This window comes from Malaclemys terrapin, chromosome 1, assembly GCF_027887155.1.
Source record: "Malaclemys terrapin pileata isolate rMalTer1 chromosome 1, rMalTer1.hap1, whole genome shotgun sequence".
NCBI lineage: Eukaryota > Metazoa > Chordata > Testudines > Emydidae > Malaclemys > Malaclemys terrapin.
In genome coordinates this window covers 347699581-347715268 of record NC_071505.1, presented here as the reverse complement: position 1 = coordinate 347715268, position 15688 = coordinate 347699581, and the positions used below count along the sequence as shown (strand labels likewise).

The 15688-nt window shown below is 45.7% G+C and overlaps 1 protein-coding gene across 1 annotated transcript; it reads right to left on the bottom strand.

The window, feature by feature from the left end:
- Positions 1-11644: 11644 nt before the first annotated feature.
- On the bottom strand, positions 11645-12580 carry LOC128830212 (olfactory receptor 51G2-like). The gene has a single exon (XM_054015999.1). It carries the CDS (start codon positions 12578-12580, stop codon positions 11645-11647), a length of 936 nt encoding a protein of 311 aa, XP_053871974.1.
- Positions 12581-15688: the final 3108 nt, after the last annotated feature.

Genomic DNA, 15688 nt, shown 5'->3' with positions numbered 1-15688 from the left:
AAATGTAGCCTCTGTCATCTGGATTTCTTCGGAACCTGAAAAGATCCCAGCCTCTCAGACCTCAGTCCAGTCACTTGTCAGCAAACGAAAGTCTAGTAGGTCCCCTGTCCCTGGGTTAGTAGCTGACTGGTTCTCCTCAGGTTCTGTTCTGTCAGTCTGTAGCCAGTATCCGGAGTGGTAACAGGCATTGGGATCAGTATAGAAAATATTCATTCCCGGAGCTTTCACTCTCTAGTACATATGACCCCAGCACCTGTTATTCAGGCACGATGAGGGTTTGCAGGAAGTGGATTTCAAAGTCAAATGCATGAGTATTCATGGAAATGGAACTTCATTTCCCACAGGAAAGTAGTCATCTCTCAGTAACCGCTTCAGGGAAGCTCAGAGACAACTCTGGAGCTACAAGCTGGGAAGAGCCTATTTCCGGGCCCCAGCCTCATTACACAGCTTGTTTTGCCTGCGCTGGGAGTCTGTCCAGAGATGGGGCAGTTGTTGCTGAGAAGCTCTTCAGAGAAGCAAAGACAGCACTGGGGAAGACTGAAGGACCTTGGCTTGCCTGGGTCCCTGTCAGAATGGGAAGGTTTGGGGTCAGAGACGTGTACAGACTGTTGTTTGAAAACCCTCTTATTCAGAAGCATAGGTCTGGAAGGATCCTCAAGAGGTCATCAAGTCCAGTGCCCTGCACGCATGGTATGTCCCGTCTCTGTCTTCTCTTTCCAGACTAAACAAACCCAGTTCTTTCAATTTTCCCTCATAGGCCATGTTTTCTAGAACTTTAATCATTTTTGTTGCTCTCCCCTGGAATTTTTCCAATTTTATCCAAATCTTTCCTGAACAGTGGTGCCCAGAACTGGACACAATACTCCATTTGAGGCCTAATCAGCACGGAGTAGAGCGCAAGAATTACTTCTCATGTCTTGCTTTCAACACTCCTGCTAATAAATCCCAGAAGGATGTTCGTTTTTTTTTTTTTTTTTGCAACAGTGTTACACTGTTAACTCATATTTAGCTTGTGGTCCACTAGGACCCCCAAATCCCTTTTTCCAGTACTCCTTCCTAGGCAGTCATTTCCCATTTTGTATATGTGCAACTGATTGTTCCTTCCTAAATGGAGTACTTTGCATTTGTCCTTATTGAATTTCATCCTGTTTACCTCAGACCATTTCTCCAGTTTGTCTGGATCATTTTGAATTATAATCCTATCCTCCAAAGCATTTGCAACCCCTCCCAGCTTGGTATAATCTGCAAACTTTATTAGTGTCCTCTCTATGCCATCAACTAAATCGCTGATGAAGATATTGAACAAAACCTAGAACTGATCCCTGCGGAACCCCGCTCGTTATGCCTTTCCATCCTGACTGTGAACCATTGATAACTGCGCTCTGGGAATGGTTTTCCAGCCAGTTATGTACCCACCTTATAGTAGCTTCATCTAGGTTGTAGTTCCGTACTTTGTAAATGATTATTCTCCCATGTTACTCTTTATTCCGACTGTTCAGATTAAACAGTATTTTGTTCAAGAAGGCTGGCTGGTCACTTATCTCACCACTATTCACGGACTCCCAAAGGGAAGACACACAGGAGCCAAACCCACTCAGACCTGCTCAGCAAGCACATTCGACTCACACTGTGCTGTAGCCCAGAGCCCAGTCTGAGGGTGGGAGGATCGCGGGACTCCACCCCATGAGAGGGAAGACTACAAGGCCTGACCTCTGGCACTCAGAGACCAGATGGGGGTAGAGATACCAGTAGCCCTGGAACTCTGAGGGGTATCTACAGGGCAGAAATTCTGGAGCCCTGAGCCAGTCAGGAAACAGAAATATGCCCTATTGGACCTGTTACCAGAGAGCAACACAGCTCTGAATTCCTGTGTTCACAATTGAGCTCACCTCTAGAAATGGGAGCCCTTGAGAAATCCTGTCTCAGGACATCAGGGTTTTAACACTCTGAGCTTGCTTTGAATGTCAGGTTTCTGTGTAGTTTGAACAACCCACCATGAAGCATGGGCAGATGTAGAGGAGGGGTTCCCAAGTTACCTAGCGCTGCCTGTCCTCCAGCCCCGTCACTAAGTCACACTGACAGTCCAGCTGAGTCCTCTGCTGCTGCACAAAGCATCTGAAAATGTAAACAGCTTGCAGCCTTTCCCCTTCACTTTGCATTTTAAAGATAGTGACACTGCCAACGTACTCAGTTCCTGCTAGAAGGGGAGCCGCTGACACCAGAGGTCTTCACCCTAAAGGACAAGGAGCCATCGGAGAGGTAGTGCAGGCAGCAGGCAGTATCTGTTCAATTAGGAAGGCAACTGTCTTTATGAAGCATGTCTGCACATTCCCTTGGGGACCATTTGGCCATCAGGGAACCTCAGGTGCTTGGCTTAGTGTACACAAGCTTTAACCCCCGTCACGACCAATGGCAAACTGCAGGAGGCCAAATCACGGGGATGTGGGGTGATGCTGCCCAAGTGGACTGTAGCTCAAGCCCTGCTACAGGCTCTATTTTTGGAATCCGGGCTTGTCATCATTGTTCCTATTGTTCTGATTAGTCACCTGGCTACCTCGAGGGTCACTGAGGGGTAACGATGCTGCTGTCACAGCTGTGGTCTTGCTGAAATAAAATAAAATAAAATATAATAATAATATAGGACCAGAATTCTCCCCAGCAGCCCCCTTTCCTGCATTACAAACTGAGGGTGCAGGCCAGGGAAGGGAGATTCCACAAGGCTCCCTACATGGAAACTTGCCTTGGATCGTTCCATGAGGGGAGGTCCCTTCACTTCTCCCTGAGGAATGAAAAGAGGAACCCAGGATCCCTGGATTCCCAAAGTTATGCAGAGATCTCAGTGATTCACTGGTACCTAGGTCCCCCACCCCTAACCTCTGGGTCTCCACAACTGCTCTAGGACCCTCTCCAGCTCCCTGCTAGCACAGGCTTATCAGAGATTTGCTACCAGGGCCTGTCACAGCAGTCACTGCCCGCAGGATCTGCTGAAGGGGCCTTGTACAGGGTGGAGGAGGCTGCTCAGAGATGGGAAGGCTGGTTAGAGTAGCTGATGAGCACAATACCCCAGCCATAGACTGGTCGGGAGGTTTCAACCTTGCCATACCTGGAGTGCAGCCATAGACTCCGTCAGTGCCACCTTCATTTACGTTACGAGGGAGAGGCAGATGAAAAGCCTCCAATTTCTCTTGGGGATCCAGGCACCTGCAGCTGGGAAGCATCATGGCAGCTGAGCGTACGGAGAAAAGTGATCCATTTTCTATGAAAACTCACCCCGAAACATGGATGAAAAGGAAACATTTCAGTTTGGGTCACAATTTTTCATGGGGAAAAAAACTCTGTCCTCCAGCCCAGCTATAGCTGAAACCATGATCCTCTGTGCCTGGTGCTACAGGACCACACCCCTACATGGCATCACTAGCCCCACATCGGTCTCCCACACTGAGCAGTCCCTGGACATCTGCTAGGCTGGCTACACCAGCTCTATAACAGAGGGTGGCACTGGAAACGGCTTATCTGCAGCAGCTCATGTATCAGTGGCACAAATGAAGAACATAACAAAGGCCATATTGGGTCAGACCAATTGTCCATGTAGCCCAGTGTCCTGTCTTCTGACAGTGTTCAGTGCAGACGCTTCAGAGGAAATGAAGAGAACTGGGCAATTATCGAGTGATCCATCTGCTGTTGTCTGCTCCCAGCTTCTCGCAGTCAGAGGCTCAGAGAAACCCAGAGCATGGAGCTACGTCTCTGCCCATCTTGGCTGATCACCACTGATGGACCTAACCTCCAGGAACTTATCTAATTTTTTTTCTCGAACCAGTTATACTTTTGGCCTTCACAACATCCCTTGGCAATGAGTTCCACAGGCTGACTGTTCATTGTGTGAAAAAGTACTTTCTTTTCTTTGTTTCAAACTTGCTACCTATTAACTTCATTTGGTGACCTCTACCCTTCCTTCTCATGGGATGGAATCCCACGATCCTATCACTCTCAGACTGTGCCCTGGGCTCCAGGACACTGCAGGTTGACTGTGCTTGACCAGCAGGTCCGAGTGGGTTCGGCACCTGTCGTTCTTCCCTCTGGGAGGCTGTGACTAATGGTGAGATGAGTGACCAGCCAGCCTCCTTGAACCAAAACACTGTTTAATCCGAACAATGGGAATAAAGTGTAACATGGGAGAATAAGAGGAGTTTAAATAGGGCTGTGAAGCGATTAAAAAATTAATCGTGATTAATCGTGCTGTTAAACCATAATAGAATACCATTTATTTAAATATTTTTGGATGTTTTCTACATTTTCAAATATAACGAAGAGTCCTGTGGCACCTTAAAGACTAACACATTTATTTGGGGGTAAGCTTTTGTGGGCTGGAACCCACTTTGCGAGTTTTTTCATGAAGCTAATGGATTTCCAATTCATATGGCTAAATTCAGTACCTTGCATGGTGACAAGTTTCAGAGGGATAGCCATGGTAGTCAGAAGTGGTTCCAGCCCACAAAAGCTTATGCCCAAATAAATTTGTTAGTCTTTAAGGTGCCACAAGACTCCTCATTGTTTTTGCTGAAACAGATTAACACGGCTGCCCCTCTGAAAAATTTCAAACATATTGATTTCAATTACAACACAGAATACAAAGTTTACAGTACTCACTTTATATTTATTTTTATTATAAACAAGTGCACTGTAAAAAAGAAACAAGGGAAATAGTATTTTAGTTCACTTAATTTTACAATTCACCTAATATAGAATTATATAGAAAAAATAACTGCACTCAAAAATAAAACAGTGTAAAACTTTAGAGTTTTACAAGTCCACTCAGTCCTACTTCTTGTTCAGCCAGTCACTCAGACAAACAAGTTTGTTTACATTTATGGGAGATAATGCTGCCTGTTTCTTGTTTACAATGTCACCTTAAAGTGAGAATAGGTGTTTGCATGGCATTTTTGTAGTCAAGGTGTCGCAAGATATTTATATGCCAGCTGTATTAAAGATTAATGTATCCTTTCATGCTTCTCCCACCATGCCTTTGAGCAGGGGGTTGGACTAGATGACCACCTGAGGTCTCTTCCAACCCTAATCTTCTATGATTCTATACTAAGGACATGTTTCCATGCTGATGACGGTTTCTGCTCGATAACAATTCAAAGCAGTGCGGACCGACACATGTTCATTTTCATCATCTGAGTCAGATACTACCAGCAGAAGGTTGATTTTCTTTTTTGATGGTTCAGGTTCTCTAGTTTCCACATCAGAGTGTTGCTCTTTTAAGACTTCTGAAAGTATGCTTCACACCTCATCCCTCTCAGACGTTGGAAGGCACTTCAGATTCTTAAACCTGGGGTCGAGTGTTGTAGCTATCTCACATTGGTACCTTCTTTGCATTTTGTCAAATCTGCAGTGAAAGTGTTCTTAAATTGAAAAACGTGCTGGGTCATCATCCGAGACTGCTATAACATGAAATATATGGCAAAATGCGGGTAAAACAGAGCAGGAGACATGCAATTCTCCCCTAAGGAGTTCAGTCAGAAATGTAATTCAGCATGGAAGCATGTCCTCTGGAATGGGGACTGAAGCATGAAGGGACATATGAATGTTTAGCATATCGGGCATGTAAATACCTTGCAATGCCGGAGAACACTTGCTCTCACTTGCAGGTGACATTGTAAATAAGAAGTGGAGAAAGCTACTAGGGAGAGGCTGTTCTAGACTTGATTTTGACATATAGGGAGGAACTGGCTGAGAATTTGAAAGTGGAAGGCAGCTTGGGTGAAAGTGATCATGAAATGGTAGAATTCATGAGTCCAAGGAATGGTAGGAGGGAGAACAAAAAAATAAAGACAATGGATTTGAAGAAGGCAGACTTCAGCAAACTCAGGGAGTTGGTAGGTAAAATCCCATGGAAAGCAAGTCTAAGAGGAAAAACAATTGAAGACAGTTGGCAGTTTTTCAATGAGACATTATTAAGGGCACAAGAGCAAACTATTCCATTGTGCAGGAAAGATGGGAAATATGGCAAAAGATCACTTTGGCTTAACCAGGAGATCTTCAATGATTGAAAAATCAAAACAGAGTCCTACAAAAAGTGGAAACAAGGTCAAATTACAAAGTATGAATTTAAGCAAATAACACATGTATGTAGGGGCAAAATTAGAAAGGCCAAGGCATAAAATGAGGTCAAACTAGCTAGAGACATAAAAGGTAACAAGAAAACATTCTACAAATACATTAGAAGCAAGAGGAAGACCAAGGACAGGGTAGCCCCATTACTCAATGAAGAGGGAAAAACAATAACAGAAAATGTGGAAATGGCAGAGGTGCTTAATGACTTTGTTTTGGTTTTCACCAAGAAGGTTGGTGGTGTTTGGATGCCTAACATAGTGAATGCCACTGAAAATGGGGTAGGTTCAGAAGCTAAAATAGAGTAAGAACAAGTTTAAAATTACTTAAACAAGTTAGGTGTTTTCAAGATGCCACGGCCTGATGAAATGCATCCCAGAATACTCAAGGAACTGACTGAGGAGATTTCTGAGCCATTAGCGATTATCTTTGAAAAGTCATGAAAGACGGGAAAAATTCCAGAAGACTGGAAAAGAGCACATCTAGTGCCTATCTATCAAAAGGGAAATAATGGCATCCCAGGCAATTACAGACCAGTCAGCTTAACTTCTGCACCAGGTAAGATAATGGAGCAAATAATTAAGGAATCAATTTGCAACCATCTAGAAGATAATAAGGTGATAAGCAATAGTAATTATGGATTTTTCAAGAACGAATCATGTCAAACCAACCTGATAGCTTTCTTTGAGAGCGTAACATGCCTTGTGGATGGGGGGAAGTGGTAGATGTGGGTGCATAATTGGTTGGATAACCATTCCCAGAAAGTAGTTATCAATGGTTCACAGGCATGCTGGAAGAGCATAACAAGTGGGGTTCCGCGGGGATCAGCTCTGGGTCCGGTTCTTTTCAATATCTTCATCAATGATTTAGATAATGGCATAGAAAGTACACTTATAAAGTTTGTGGATGATACTAAGCTGGGAGGGGTTGCAAGTGCTTTGGAAGATAGAATTACAATTCAAAATGATCTGGACAAACTGGAGAAATAGTCTGAGGTAAATAGGATGACATTCAATAAGGGCAAAAGCAAAGTACTCCACTCAGGAAGGAACAATCAGTTGAACACATACAGAATGGGAAATGACTGTCTAGGAAGGAGTACTGCGGAACGGGATGTAGGGGTTATAGTGGACCATGAGCTAAATATGAGTCAACAGTGTAACACTGTTGCAAAAAAAGCAAACATCATTCTGGGATGTATTAGTAGGAGTGTTTTAAGCAAGACACGAGAACTAATTCTTGCACTCTACTCCGTGCTGATTAGGCCTAAACTGGAGTATTGTGTCCAGTTCTGGGCGCCACATTTCAGGAAAATTTGGACAAATTGGAAAAAGTCCAGAGAAGAGTAACAAAAATTATTAAAGGTCTAGAAAACATGACCTATCAGGGAAGATTGAAAGAACTGGGTTTGTTTAGTCTGGAAAAGAGAAGACTGAGAGGGGACATAACAGTTTGGAAGTACCTAAAAGGTTTTACAAGGAGGAGGGTGAAAAATTGTTCTCCTTAACCTGTGATGATAGGACAAGAAGCAATGGGCTTAAATTGCAGCAAGGGAGGTTTAGGTTGGACATTAGGAAAAACTTCCTAACTGTCAGGGTGGTCAACCACTGGAATAAATTGCTTACGAAGGTTGTGGAATCTCCATCATTGGAGCTTTTTAAGAGCAGGTTAGACAAACACCTGTCAGGGATGGACTAGATGCTGCTTGGTCCTGCCATGAGTGCAGGGGACTGGATTTGATGACCTCTCAAGGTCCCTTCTAGTCCTATGATTCTATGACTCTGTGAAAATGGGTGAATGTGACCCATAGGGATATAGGTCTGGAAGTCCATCCATGAGCCCAGTTCCCTGCTATTGCAGGTGACCCTGGCATATTGCCTGGTTCATGCACCTGTCAAGCTCCATGTTAAAACCAGCTGGCTTGTTTGCCCCACACGGCTGCTGTTGGGCGGCTGTTCCGGAACCTCCCTGCTCGGATGGTCAGAAACCTCCTTCTCCTTTCCAGCCTCAGTTTGCTCCTGGCCAGCTTGTCCCCATTTGTTCTTGTGCCATCACTGACCTTTAGCTTTTGGAGCTCCTCTCCCCACTTGGTTTTTACTCCCCTGATGTATTTATAGAGCAATCCGATCTGTGCTCAGCCTGCCTTGTGATGGGCTAAACCAGCCAAGCTCCTTCAGTCTCCTCCTAAGCCAGGCCCTCCATTGCCCTGACCATCCTAGCAGCCCTTCTTTGCACCTGTTCCAGCCTGAATTCTTCTCTCTAGCATAGGAGAGACCAGTATTTTACACAATTTGCCAGAGGAGGTCTCACCAGTGCCTTGTATAGTGATATTAATAATTCTCTATCTTGCCTAACACATTCTAGGACCTCATGCGCCTTGTTCACAGCCACATCACATCCGTGACTCACAGTCATCCTGGGATGACAAATACACCCATGTCTTTCTTCTCCTCTCTCGTTTCCAGCATACTCTTGGCTGTATAAACAGGCTTGTAAGGACTAGAACTAGGGAAGTGATCTCACGTTTGTATATGACATTGGTGAGACCAATGCTGGAATACTGCATCCAAGTCCGGTGCCTAGATTGAAAAATTGGAGTGGGTGCAGAAAAGAGCCACAAAAATGACTGAAGGGCTGGAGAAAATGCCTGACAGTGGAGACATCAAGGGCTGAGTCCATTTAGCTTATTAAAAGTAAGGCTGAGAGCTGACTTGATAACAGTGTACAAGCACCTTCACAGGGACAAAATACCAGCTACTAACAGGATCTTTTATCAAGCATGGAAAGGTATAATAAGAGCCAATGGCCTGAAACTGAAACCAGACAAACTACATTTGCACATGAAGCATACATTTTTAACAGTAAGGGTGTCTAACTGCCGGAACAAACTCCCAAGGGAGGTGGTGGATTCTCCTGCTATCTCCAAACCAAGACTGGATGCCTTCCTGGAAGATACGCTTTAGATGAACACAGGTTATGAGTTAGTCAAACAAGGTCATTGGGTTCAATACAGGGGCAAATGGGTGAAATTCTGCAGCCTGTGATAAAGAGGAGGTCAGACTAGATGGGTGATTCTCAAACTTCTTGTTCGCGCTCCCACTTCTTTGTGTCTGTAAGAGTAGACTCCACCCACCACACGAATACATATACTGATACATGCGGGGGGCGGGGCTTCACTTGAATCAGTTGTGCTTTTCTTTCTGTTGCATGAATGATCCAGCTATCCACTTGTAATAAGAGCAAAACAAAACTGTGATTGTGGTCCCTGCTTACAATGTAATGTGCACACCACGCCATAGCAAACGGATTCACATACAGATGGCAACAACGTTGTATCATACTGTGCAAACTTAATAGAAATCCGTCAAAATACACAGCATCCCCTAGAGTCAAATGCACAGTGCCCTCTGAGGATTGGATGTGTCTGGAGAAATCAGCTTTGCTAATTATTCACTTTTGTGGGTAAAATGTGAACAGTCTGTTTTTTCCCCTAAAGCTTCTCATGCCCCCGACAATGGAATACATTCCGCACACCCCAGGGGGGCCCACCCCCCAGTTTGAGAACCTCTGGACTAGATGATCTAATGGCTCTTTCTGGCCTTAAATTCTATGACTCTATGAATCATTGTCTTGAGTGGATCATTATGTTGGATCCAACCTGAACAAGTTGCTCCTCTGAATTCTGACAAGCACTCAACAAGGATAGACGCAGGCAAAGAAGAATCTGGATTGTCACAGTAAAATCAGGATATATGGTCTCTTTACCCTCCAAACCAAGTCCTTTCCTGTCTTGGGGAGAATCTCACAATTGTCCCACTCTTCGAGCTGGGAACAACACCCCATCTCTATAAAATGCTTATCACCAAGCACATCCAACTGGACACCTCAGTCCATTCCCTTCGGGTGTTTGTGATCAGAGCTATACAGTCACCCCCAGCCTCCTTAAAAGAAGTAGTTTTATTGGCAAATCTCATAAAGCATTCAAGAAAATGGTTTTAAAATACCAGGTAGCTGTCAAATGTCTACAATCATCTATCTCACGAATCACTACAAGCTAAGTTAGACAGGCTTTGCTCTGGAGATAAAGAAACAGAACTGGCCCAACTTACATTCTTTTGGGAATCCAAGGACCTCTTGGGACCCAGCCTAGTTTCCCTGTGTCTCTGAGAGCATGTTCCCATCTGTTTGCTACTTTCTTGTGGAAGCAGCCTTTGCTGAAACCTGTGTGAGCCTGGGCCCAGTCACCATAGTGCTCAGCCGTGTCCATGTTTCAGGGCCTAGGTGTGAAGCTCACCTTTGCCCTCAGATTGCTGCCTTAGACACCAAGCTGCTGGAGTATCACAGCGTACCAGAAACCAGCTGTCACAGGAGGCTGTGATAAGAAGCCTTTTATAGACCAATGTCAGAGGTGCTGCTCTGTGGAACCCTGACATAGCCCTGATTTTAGAGTCTCAGAGTATCTGAGCACCTTCTATGTATGTATCCTCCCGCCACCTCTGTGAGGCAGGGCAGGGCTATTATCCACCTGAGCAGAGGCTCAGAGACAGCCAATGGCTTGCCCATGGTCACACATGTCAGGGAATCACACCCAGATATTTTGAGTCGCAGAGCCATGCCCAGACCACAGGACCAGCCTTCCATCGATCTGAGCGGTGACAGACCTGGCTGGATTCTCTGCTGTGCCAGCAGAGCTCCCCCGTGTGTGGCAGAGAGCGGGGATGGCAAGGAGCCAGTTACAGTGGTTTGATTCGCTGGCCTGTTCTCCCCCTGCCACAGCGGAGTTTAGAGCAGCCTGGGGGCTCGGCTGAGCTCTGCCCATTAGTGACGGCTTCCAAGAGCATGGCACAGTCTAGCCAAATCCCTGTGGACATGGGCCACCCCAGAGTGTCCCCTTGGGGCCTGAGGTAGTCCTGCAGATGCCCTGCCCTTCCCTCTAAGGTACTTGCAATGACTAACTCTCAGCCTGGGATACTTAAAAAAGGAGCTCCCTCCATGGGGTCACATTCATTCAGTCTTCTCCAAAACACAAGATCTCCTACCCTACAGCCCCATCCTCCTCCTTTACTCAGGAGCCCCCCACCACCGTGTTAGCTGGGGCCAGCATTGGTTCAAACTTCCCACATCCCTATTCCTCTTTTTCCCCTGAAATCCCACCCCCTACCCCATCTCTTCCCACTAAGCCCTGTCCCCTGCTCCTCCACTTCCCCCGATGCTCCACCTCCCAGCCAGGCCAGAGTCGGACCATGGTAAGAGCTGCCCCAGGAGCACAGGTTGCTGTGGGGAACCCTGGACTCTCCACTTTCCCTGGGTTGTACATCCTGGGGGAGGGGCCTAAAATGTGGAGGGTCTGGGGCTCCTCACAGTGGCTCTGGCTCTCTGGGCAGCTCGTACCACAGCCTGGCTCTGGCTTCCAGCCTGGAGATAGGGCAGAGGGAGGGGCCTCAGGGGAAGAGGATCCAGGATTGAATAGGTGCCTGTGTTTTTTGTCTCCCATGTGACTATCCCTGAAGACGGGTGATGAACTGACATTTCACTTGACAAATGCCCTGATTATCCTCTGACGAAGGTGTTTGCTTTTCACACTGTACACGATTGGATTGATCATGGGTGGGACCAGCAGGTAGAAATAGCCCAGGACTATTTGAAGCAAGTGAGAAGAGCTGTTACCAAATCGGTGTATCATAGCCAGGCCGATGTCTGGTGTATAGAAAAGCAGGATGGCGCAGAGGTGGGAGACGCAGGTGTTCAGGGCCCTCAGGCACTCCTCGTGGGACGCGATGCTCAGCACTGTTTTGAGTATCATCACATAAGAGAGGAAGATGAGCAGTGAGTCCAACCCCATCGTTAAGAGTTCATCAGACAAGCCATAGATGTAGTTGACTGTGATATCCGCACAAGCCAGCTTCATGGCATCCTGGTGGAGGCAGTAGGAATGGGAGAGGATATTGTCTCGACAGAATCGGAACCGTTTCAGGAGAAATGGATATGGGATTGAAGTGGCCACCACTCTGAGAACTAACACCAGTCCCATCTTGGATATTCTCGGTGGAATTAAGATGGCAGCATATCTCAGTGGGTTAGAAATTGCGATGAAGCGGTCAAAGGCCATCAACAACAGCACGGAGGATTCAAATTTTGCAAACGAGTGGATGAAGAAGAGCTGGGCAAAACAGGCATCGAGGCTGATCTCCCTAGAGTTGAACAAGTATATGCCCAGTATCGTCGGCATGGTGGATAGCGATAAGCCAAGGTCTGTGATGGCCAACATGGAAATCAAAATGTACATGGGCTCATGGAGGCTTGAATCTGTTTTTATAATGAACAGAATGACTGAATTTCCTACTATCGAAATAACATACATTAAGCAGATGGGGATAGAGATCCACAGGTAGACGTCTTCCTGCCCAGGTATCCCAGTGAGAAGGAACACTACAGAGTTGAAGTTGGTGTCATTGACAGTTGACATAATGTACTGGGCAGATCCGGGGACTTTTGAACTTTCCTTCCTGAAAGGAGAAAGAACAGGAGACCAGATGATATCTAGCGAGACATCTTTCTGCTCTCAGTGCAAGTCTAGAGACTCCCAGGAGCTCAATGAAGATCAGCAAAAACATATCCTTGGATCCAAAGATAGGAAGATAGGCACTGCCAGACTAGATCAGACCTGTAGTCCTTCTAGCCCACTATCCAGTGGCCAGTTCCAGATGCTGCAGTGGAAGGTGGAAGAAGCCCTGCAATGGGCAGCTATGAATAACCTGCTCCTAGGGACAGTTTCCCCCTGACATCCACTAGTTAGACATATTTTGTGGTGTGAATCAAGGAAATGTAGAGCCCTTCCAAGACTCTTTTTTTAAAAATCCTCACTTGTTTAATTGGATTTTCTGGTTACCCATATAAACATCCAGTCCCTCTTTGAATCCTGCTAAGCTCTTGGCCCCTTTGATATCTTGTTGCTGGGAGTTCCACAGGCTACGTGAGCACTGAGTGATTTTACAATTGCGACCTTCACACAGACACCCTTTCTGGCCCTCCACTTCTGAGTGTTGCCCATTGTACCATGACGGGTGTACAAACATATGGCAAGTGCATGGTGAAAACAGTCATTGCATTTATCTGTCCTGCACTGAAGCGGAGGAGGGGATGGTGTCACAAATGGGTGAATATGCAAACACTAGGTTTACACTAATATCCAGTTGACTATGCATATACTTGGGCCATGCTCCTGTAAGAGAAGATGGCACAAATTACATACAACCACCATTACACTCCCCTTTCAGCTCCTGTATTTGCTTAAACACAGACCAACAGTTCAGTTCTCTGGGCACTTTTTGGAAAGTCTTGTAGAAGTCTTGCAGAGTGATTGAATGCACGACCCTGAATATAAGAGTTAGAAACAACTTCTGGTCAGTTACCAATAGACAGTATCGTACAACTGTTCACTTAACAAAGAGTTAATAGCACAAACCCATTGCACACAGTATTTGGAATACTTTTGACATACTTTCTAAAGAAAAAACCATTAAGCAGTAAAGTTTCCACTGCTCCTTCCTGTAGAGATTCCAACAACTCTGCTGCTGGCTTTTGATATTCATTCAGATCATGAAAGTCTGGTTTGTAATATTTGTATTACAATGAAAAGTTTTGGCATAACATTTACACATCTGTACTTTAGTACTCATGTGTGAAACCATTCTTTCCCCTCTGAACTTTCAGAGATGATTTCTCAGGTTAGAGAGCGGCTTAAAATGTAGCGTCTGTCATCTAGATTTCTTCACAACCTGAACAGATTGTGCATTTCAGCCCTCATTCAGTCACTTGTCAGCAAACAAAAGTCTAGTAGCACCTCTGTCCCTGGGTTAATAACTGACTGGTTCTCCTCAGGTTCTGTTCTGTCAGTCTGTGGCCTGTATCCGGAGTGGTATTGGGATACAGTGTAGATAATATTGAGTCCCTGAGCTCTCACTCTCTAGTACACAGTGACCTCAGTACCTGTTATTCAGGCAGGATGAGGGTTTGCAAAAAGTGGATTTCAAAGTCAAAAGCATGAGTATTTATGGAAATGCCACGTCATTTCCCACAGCTAAGTAGTTTATTGCTCTTTCTCTCTCTCTCTCTCTCTCTCTCTGTGTGACTGTGTATATACTGGGACAGACATGGAGCTGAGCTGCCATAATGAATGTGTATGTTGAACCCAGTTCTTAGGATGTTTGCTGTAGAGCTATATTAGGTTTACCACTGGGATGTTTAAGTGGATTTCAAAGTCAAAAGCCTGAGTATTTATGGAAATGCCACATCATTTCCCACAGGTAAGTAGTTTATTGCTCTCTCTCTCTCTCTCTCTCTCTCTCTCTCTCTCTCTCTCTCTTTGTGACTGGCTATATTCTGTATTCATAAAATCCGTAGCACCAGGGAATATCATTGTGAGAGACTTGGAGCTGAGCTGCCATAGTGAATGCGTATGTTGAACCCAGTTCTGGGGATGTTTGCTGTAGAGCTATATTAGGTTTACCACTGGGATGTTTATGTTATGGCTATATGAGGAGAAACCTGTATGGCTCATCTTAGTTTAATAGCGGGCTGCTGGAAAACAAACACGAAGGGAAGCAACAGCTCAATTAAGCTATTTCTCAGTCAGCACTTCAGGGATGTTGAGAGACAACACTGGAGCTACAAACTGGGATGAGCCTGTTTCTGGGGTCCAGACACGTTGCCGAGTTCACAATGCTGAGAATCTCTTCAGACTGACAGGCGCAGACACCGCTGGGGAAGTCTCAAGGCCCTTGGCCTGCCTGGGTCCCCCTCAGAGCAGGAAGGCTTGGGGTCAGAAACAGGAGAAGACGGTTGTTTGAAAACTCTCTTATTCTCTGCTGTTCGGCTTTAGTCCTACTGTTCAGATTAAACAGTAGTTTGGTTCCAGACGTCTGGCTGGTCACTTGTCTCCCACTAGTCACAGACTCCCAGAGGAAAGAACCACAGCTGCCGAACCCACTCGGACCTGCTCGGCAAGCACAGTCGACCAGCAGTGTGCAGTAGCCCAGGGCCCAGTCTGATTGTGGGAGGGTCACGGGATTCCACCCCATGAGAGGGCAGGGTATGAGGTCTGATATCTGGCACTCAGAGACCAGAGAGGGGGCAGAGATGTAGGTAGCCCTGTAACTGTGAAAGGTATCTAGAGGGCAGAAATGCTGAAGCCCTCAGCCAGTCAGGAAACAGAAATATGCCTCATCTGACCTGTTACCACAGAATAACACAGCTCTGAATTCCTGCGTTCACAATCGAGCCACAGAATAAAAACTTTGAAAATGCATTTGCTGATAAAATTTCCAGGAGCAAATAAACCTGAGGCGATTTGGGAACTAGTCACTGATATTCTGTGTGGTCTCCTGTTGCTCAGCCCCTGGCAGGATCGGCACTTCTAAAAATGGGACCCCTTGAGAAATCCTGACTTGAGGCATCGAGGTTTTAACACTTTGAGGTCTCTTTCAATGTGAAACTTCTGTGTACCTTGAACAGCCCACCGTGGAGTATGGGCAAATGTCGGGGAGGGGCTCCCAAGCTACCTAGCGCTGCCTGT

What these genes read in the sequence shown, in the direction of transcription:
- LOC128830212 (XM_054015999.1), bottom strand. Translation starts at nt 12,580, where the DNA reads ATGTCAACTGTCAATGACACCAACTTCAACTCTGTAGTGTTCCTTCTC.